Source organism: Rhinopithecus bieti, unplaced genomic scaffold, assembly GCF_001698545.2.
Source record: "Rhinopithecus bieti isolate Rb0 unplaced genomic scaffold, ASM169854v2 scaffold_51345, whole genome shotgun sequence".
Classification (NCBI taxonomy): domain Eukaryota; kingdom Metazoa; phylum Chordata; class Mammalia; order Primates; family Cercopithecidae; genus Rhinopithecus; species Rhinopithecus bieti.
Window position 1 is genome coordinate 1,513,933 of NW_016820792.1, and position 7,828 is coordinate 1,521,760.

The window sequence follows — 7,828 nt, forward strand, 5'->3', positions numbered from 1 at the left end:
TTTGCTGTGCAGTTAAAACACCATTACTGTACAGTTAAAACACCATTACTGTTACCACTACACCATTACTGTACAGTTAAAACACCATTACTGTTACCACTACACCATTACTGTACAGTTAAAAACACCACCAAAACAACGTGTCCCAGGCAAGCAAGCAAAAACATGTTTCTCTTGCCTCCCCATAAACGCCACCAGAAGAAAGCATGGTGACTAAACTGCGTGGCTTACTTACAACAATTATTAAGGGTTAAGTGGAATACAAACAAAGAGTGTTAAAATCCAGTGAACTGTTTGTGAATATAAATCCCAACGTGCTGAACAGGTACTGTACATTAGAAACATCACTGAGCTCCTGAAGGAGCTCCTTTGTTCACTGACTGAAATGATTCTGAACTTCTCACTACTGTAAAAAGGAAGAATTTTTGTTTCCTCTTTTCGCCATGTTGGCAAGGCTGGTCTTGAACTCCTGACCTCAGGTGATCCACTCGCCTCGGCCTCCCAAAGTGCTGGGATTACAGGCGTGAACCACCGCACCTGGCCTAAAGTCATGTTTTAAATCACTTCATTTCATTAAAAAATAAAATAAAAAACTTAAATGTATCTGAAAACTGCTGGATTTCACACAAGTGTATTTTCTTTGTTATAATAGTACCTCATTTAAAATTGGGACATTTAAGAAAATAAAACACAACCACCCCTTTTGAACATTTACTTACTTTCTCCTCATAGGACAGTCTTTCATAAAGTGTCCGATTTTCCCACAAATTCGACAACATCTATCATTTGGGGCCAGCTCTCCTTCAGTTAACACATCTGGATCAAAAAAGTATTCCTAGAAGAACATAAATATATAAAAGTCTGAACTATTCATGTGAGATCGGAACACAAAACTAACCAGATATTAAACAGTCATCTTACAATTCAATGTTGATATAACATTACTTTTAATAAATATTATTTATACTGCTTAATTCCAAACAAAATCTAAAACCATCAAGGTCTAACTCAGGATAGTTTTAACTAAATCCATTTTTGTTTATTCCTTTTAGTCATGCAGAGCGCTCATGAGCCATAACCCTAAAAGGTTTAATCACACTTCTAAAGAAGCGGATTACACATCCCTGTGAGTCAGTTTTCCCAGGATGTGGGAGGGAGTTGAGGCCAGGTACAAAGGCTTTGTCTCCTCGTCAAATGAAAAGGCTAAAACCTAATGAATTGAGAAACATGATTTGCATCACACAGATTATATTGAGGAAAAGAAAAAAAAAACCGTGTTGCTACTTTGCTTAGTTGTGGCTACCGAAGGAAAAATAACGGAACAAAGGAAAGATAATGGTCTAGCCTGTAGCCTCTTTGTACTAAAATTAAGGGGGAGGCCAGCAACATGAGCATCCCCAGGGAGCTCGCTGGAAAAGCAGTCTTGAGCCTGATCTTAGACTTGCTGAATCAGAATCTGCACTTTAACAAAATCCTCAGGTGATTTGTTCTAACAAGTTTCAGAAGCACTGGTGTAGAAGCCACATCAACATCTAGCAAAAACCAGATGTACAGATGTAATCAAACACTGAATGTGCCTATAAAACAATACACTTATGCTAAATTTTAAAAGTCTTCACTGGGAGGAGAGAGGGAATGGGGGTTGTTGGTCAAAGGGTACACAGTTTCAGATAGACAGGAGGAATAAGCACAGCAGGGTGACTATAGTCAATAACAGTGCATACTTCAAGATAATTAGGAGTAAATCTCAAATGTCTCCCCACAAAAAGTGGTGAGGTGATATATATATGTTAATTAACTTGATTTCATCATTCCATATACATGTATCAAATCATCACGTTGTGCTCCCTAAATTATATGTCAATTAAAAATAACATTTAAAAGTCTTTATAAGGAAATTAATGCAGAAAAACATAACATTATTCTTAACAAGACCATCTAGTCCCTAGCTATTTTTCTCTCACTGAAGTTATTTTTTTGACATAATTTTGCTTTGTTTTCAATAAATGTGGTTCCTTAAAAACTCGAGTATCAAGTTATATGAGAAGAGATACCTGTCTGCTACAGGAAGCACTGTTATCCCCCTAGTCCCAGCAGAAGATTTACTACTTTTTGCAAGCAGATTGGAAAATCTAGATTCTAGATATGTACAAACTGGGCTTGGCCAAGGCCGGCATCCAGCCAAATGCTGGCAGAACAGCAATGCACCTATGAAGGCTAGCGCAGATAACCAGGAAAAAAAAAAAGGTATCAAAGAGGAGAACAAGAATGGAACAACCTTAAATCCATCTTCTCTATTAGGAAGCTACCTCAGGCGTTAGAGTGTAGCTTTACTTTCTTTCTGTTTTCGAAGTTGCTCTAGAACTGGTACATGTTTCCCTGGTGCCATGTTACAAGGAAAAGCAGCAGCAGCAAAATTAATAATTTTTCCACCCAAACTCCAATTCTTGCTATTTCTCTCTATTCTGATGGCCTTTACCCAGGGATGTTTAAGAAAAAGGGGGGCTCTGGGAATTATTCTGTACTATAGTCATTTATTTTGGCTCGACTCACCGACTTTCTAAATATTTAAATTACTACTGAAGTGATGTGTACAAATTAGGCACTTTTTTTTTTTTTTTTTTTTTTTTTTTTTGTATTTCCAACAGACACTTACCATTTTTGAGGGGTAGTCCTTTGGAAATCCCTTGACAGGAATACCAAATACTCTTCTACCATTGATAAAAGCTTTCATTATAAAATTTGTCACTAAAAAGAAGAGTAAGAACTCAATGAGGTGGGCTAAAAGGAAAAGAGATTGTATTACAAATGACAAACTACCTGGGCCTGGTGGGGCCTGTTATTCTAGCACTCTGGGAGGCTGGGGTAGGGGGACTGCTCGAGCCCAGGAGTTTGAGACCAACCTGGGCAACAAAAGCAAGACCCTGTCTCTGTTATAAAAGTAAATAAATAAGTAAAATAAAAAATAAAATTGACAAATGAAGTAACTTACTTTTCCTTGATAATCCAGCTCCAAGATTATGATTCAAATCAAAGGGATCTAGGCAAAAAAATTTAAGAGCAAATAAGGTAATCAAATAGAAAATGCCACTATTCACGCAATAAGTTCATAAAACAAGACAAGGATATCATCTACTTTGCTTATCATTAATAAGTTTTAAATTCACATCACAGAAAAGAAGTGCAAAAAAAAGTTTTAAATGACACCTGTTAAATGAGCTTAAAAGTTGTAATAAAGCTAAGCAATACATATTCCTAAACATAAGCAAGTCTTTCCACTACAGTGTTCATCAGAATAGAGGGTACTGCTTTATATTTAAATCATTATAAAGCTCTTTATGTTACGACCGGCTGCCTATTTTTGAACAAAATACTGTTTGCAGAAGACACATTAGCCTGATACTACTTAATGACACTAGTTTTGGATGTATATAGAAGTTATAAATACATTTATAACATTTTAGCACTAAATGTTCCCACTATGTAACAAGTTTCTTAAAGATCACTTTAGAAAATAATTCATCATGGAGATTACAAAACACACTTTTAAGATAAAACACACAGAAATATACATCTGTCCCAGTGGCATGCCATTGGCTACCTGGATTTCAGGATGCAATTTCCAGTAAAAGCTTAATACAGACTCTCATTTGATCTTCTATGTCTGCATCTCAAACATCTTAGATAGCTGTATATATGATGGGTTTTGGAATACTGTTTGTTAAATAACCCAGAAAATGGTAGGAATGATGAAAACAGTGCTAATGTCAAAGATGTATGAGAGGTCTGAATAAACTGTCTCATGAAATAAATGGGGTTAAAAGCACTATTTCTAAATCCAAATACTGTTTTATAAGTGATCTAAAATAATACATACCCATAATGATTCATAATTTAGACATTATGTGTAGATATCTAACTTCTATTTTTTACATCCCTAAAACAATATTCAAGAAGGCAAAGAGAAAAAAGCGATGACCTTTTTTCGGGAATCCTCTTATTGAGAAAATGAAGGACTGCATGGATATAGTATACACAAGAGAAGTAAAAAAGTAAAAAGAGGCATCTTCCACTAGCCAGTTACGCTGCTAGTGAACAGTAACAGGTGTACCATATTGAGATTGAGACTAAGTTTATCAAAGTATAGGACTCTTCCTTCAGCTTAACCCTGCAATAATCACAGCTATGAGAAGGTTACCTTCATCAGTTTGGTCATTCTTTCTTCAAGTGATTTTTATATGCGTATGTGTATTTTTGGTTATTTGCTTGGTGTAGTGGAGATACTACAATATTAGCTACTGTGCAGTTAAAGAAACTACTACTGGTTGGGTGCTGTGGCTCACGCCTGTAATCCCAGCACTTTGGGAGGCTGAGGTGGGCTAATCAACTGAGGTCAAGAGTTCGAGACCAGACTGGCCAACATGGTGAAACACTGTCTCTACTAAAAATACAAAAATCAGCCAGGCATGGTGGCGTGTGCCTGTAGTCCCAGCTACTCTGGAGGCTGATGACAGGAGAACCCAGGAATGTGAACCCAGGAGGCAAAGGGTGCAGTGACCTGAGATCCCGCCATTACACTCCAGCCTGGGCAACACAGTGAGACTCCGTCCCCCACAAAAACAAAAGCAAATGACTACTATCACCACTGAAATGCCTCAATTCTGAAATAGCTGGTTATATGATTATGAATGAAGTCTTTTTTAGTTTAGCCTATTACTAACAGCTTGTCTGAAAGTAATGTAAAAATTAGAGGCAAAAAATAATAACCTTCAAAACTTAAAAAAGAATTAATAGGCTGGGTGCGGTGGCTCACACCTGTAATCTCAGCACTTTGGGAGGCGGAAGTGGGCGGATCACCTGAGGTCAGGAGTTTGAAACTAGCCTAGCCAACAAGGTAAAACCCCGTCTCTACTAAAAATACAAAAAAAATTAGCCAGGCGTGGTGGCGCATGCCTGTAATCCCAGCTACTCGGGAGGCTGAGGCACGAGAATCACTTGAACCAGGGAGGTGGAGGTTGCAGTGAGCCAAGATAGCGCCATTGTACTCCAGCCTGGAAGACAGAGCGAAACTGTCTTAAGAAAAAAAAAAAGGAATACCTTAATAAGTGACAGATGATAAGAACTGCAGTGATAACGAAAAGGAGTAAGTCAAAAGTTCTATGTGTTTGACACACGAGATTTTAAAAAATCAAAACTGTATTTGTAACCCATGGTGATCTGAATTTCATTTTACAAAAGTTCACTGTATCTTAATACTGCCAATATGCAGAAATAATAATAAAACCACAACTTAGAATAGTCCATATTATTTATGTGATACAAATATATTTAAAAATTTAAAAATCTCATTAAAATTAAAAAAATATTTCTTAGGTCATTTCTCAATTAAGGCATTTAAATTCCATTTTGTCTCAAAATAAGAATCCCACAAATTGGAAATAAACAATCAACTATTAGCATCAATGGCTCCAACAGATCACTACCTTTAACAGAAAAAGAAAAGGTGGCCAGGCGCAGTGGCTCACGCCTGTAATCTGAGCACTTTGGGAGGCCGAGGTGGGTGATCACCTGAGGTCAGGAGTTCGAGACCAGCCTGGCCAACATGGTGAAACCCCATCTCTACTAGAAGTACAAAAATTTAGCTAGTTGTGGTGGCGGGCGCCTGTGCCTGTAATCCCAGCTACTCAGGTGGCTGAGGCAGGAGAATTGCTTGAACCTGGGAGGCAGAGGTTGCAGTGAGCTGAGATAGCACTACTGCACTCCAGCCTGGGCAACAAGAGCAAAATTCCATCTCAAAAAATAAAAAAATAGAAAAAGAAAAGGCTTCCATATGGTCAAAATAAATGTCAAAATTTATATACAATTACTTATAGGTGAACTCCATCAATAGCGAATGAAGATCTTGAAAATTCACTTAGTGGCACTCTTCAAACTCTCCAACAGGAAGGTTGTAAAAGTCTCACTTTCTTGAAGCTGCCTTATCACTACTGCTGCCTTATTCTTCAGTATGTTATGTGTCCAACAATAGTAAAAAAATTTGTCACGGTGAAATGGCTTCAGTCATTTAAAAACAAATCTTTAGGCTGGAAAGAGACAAGTTGGCCTGGTATGGACAATGAGACTGGGGCACTGCACACCCCAAGCAGCTGGAAGAGCTTTGCAAGGAGGAAGAACAATGTCCTTATAGTTCAAGCTCTATCATCTATTCAACTTCAAGTTTAATTGTATTCGTACCTTCAATAACAATGTATTTTGAGGTCCACTGTTTCTTAAAAGTTGTAAGCAGACTTTTTCTCCTGATGCTAATAACGTGTTCTTTAAAATCAAATTCCTCCGTGTAGAAACGAAGAAGGCCCAACCATAACTGCCCAACAGATTCGGTATTTTTTCCACATTCTGGCCAATAGGCAGGCTAGAAATAGAAGGGAACAAGGGATACCATGGTCTTTAGTGAAGTGTTAATATCAATATTCATTTGTATCTTCGGGAGTAAATTTGGATTTATTTCTAATTAACTAGAGCTCAATTATACAACTTTTAATCTTTACGACTTGGAGATAGAAGAGCTCAGAGTTTTCAGTGTCAAGTCTCAGGACACGTTAGTCGGAGGATCCAGAAATAGATTCTAAGAGCCTTGGTGATACGTAGGTTATTAGATCTCTTTAGCTCAGTGAAAGTCTTTCTAAACTCTGGGTACAAAAACCATAGAACAAATATTCACTTGGAATAAAGTTACTTAACCACTTGGAATTATTAGGCATTAAAGAAATACTAAATATAGTCCCTAGAAATTCACTTGGCTTAGTAAAAATATTTTCACATCAAAGAAAACATCTGTAAACACTATTTTTTTTTTACTATCATAAGATAAATAAATAAAACAAGCAATAAAATAGTTGTTGGCCATCTACACTGTAGTATAGCTAATTTTTAGTCAAAGATATAGGAAAATCTTTACTCTTAAAATACGTACCAGTTCATCTATTTGATCAAAAAAATAAATATTCCAGCCATCAACAAATATTTCAGGTTTCTTTTCACCTTTGTATATCTGAAATTAATTTTTAAACTATTAGTATGGATTACAAACTTAATGCATTGATACAAAAACTTCTAGGAAAATAGGTAAAAAATTAACTACAGAACCACAGAATTTTAGAGGAGGAGAAAGGCTCAGAGAGCACCCAGTTTTCCAGAGAAGAAATACAATTTCATTCACTAATACCTCTTGAAGGACAGGAATGACCGGTGGATTCCTCTGCTGGAGAAAATATAGCACCATAAGAGTATATGCATATGATGATAAGCTGCCTCTAGATGCATCACCAATATCACACATCTAGACGGAAGGAAAACAAAGAATAAAGGAAAAGTCTGTTTTCTGCTAACTTTGCATCCATTCTATTATCACTAAAAGTAAAGTGCATATGTTGAGGACTAATATAAAAATCACATTTTCAAAGGCAAAACCAATCCAACCTAGCAAAGCAGTGGACAGTTGGCTACACGCAAGTTCAGGTCATTGTATAAAATTCAGAACAAAATTTTAGCTTTCTTCATAGGGTCTCCCAAATAGCTACATGATGCATTTCACATGACTACAGTTCATTAAAAAATAGATTTATGTTTTCAACAGTGTTTAAAGATGCAATGAAATTTCCTGATAAGTCACAATAGGAAGCATACTCACCTTTGTAAATACTTTCATGGTATAGCACAAATACTTCACTCTGGGATCAATGGCGGAATAAGCAGATAAAAGCCTTGTGTTATGAAGGGCCTGTTAAAAGGAAATAACACTATAAGACTAACAATGAAGTGTAAAGGG

At 36.7% G+C, this 7,828-nt stretch overlaps 1 protein-coding gene across 1 annotated transcript in view; it reads right to left on the reverse strand.

Annotated features, from left to right (window-relative positions):
- Positions 1–7,828, reverse strand: part of TUT7 (terminal uridylyl transferase 7) — a 66,581-nt gene that overhangs the window by 15,285 nt on the left and 43,468 nt on the right. The window contains exons 15-21 of the mRNA XM_017859925.1: positions 7,691–7,780; positions 7,226–7,339; positions 6,974–7,051; positions 6,235–6,412; positions 2,993–3,040; positions 2,657–2,748; positions 720–835 (exon numbers count right to left, since the gene is read on the reverse strand). Of these exons, the coding sequence (XP_017715414.1) occupies positions 720–835; positions 2,657–2,748; positions 2,993–3,040; positions 6,235–6,412; positions 6,974–7,051; positions 7,226–7,339; positions 7,691–7,780 (716 nt within the window). The remainder of the gene's footprint in view (positions 1–719; positions 836–2,656; positions 2,749–2,992; positions 3,041–6,234; positions 6,413–6,973; positions 7,052–7,225; positions 7,340–7,690; positions 7,781–7,828) is intronic.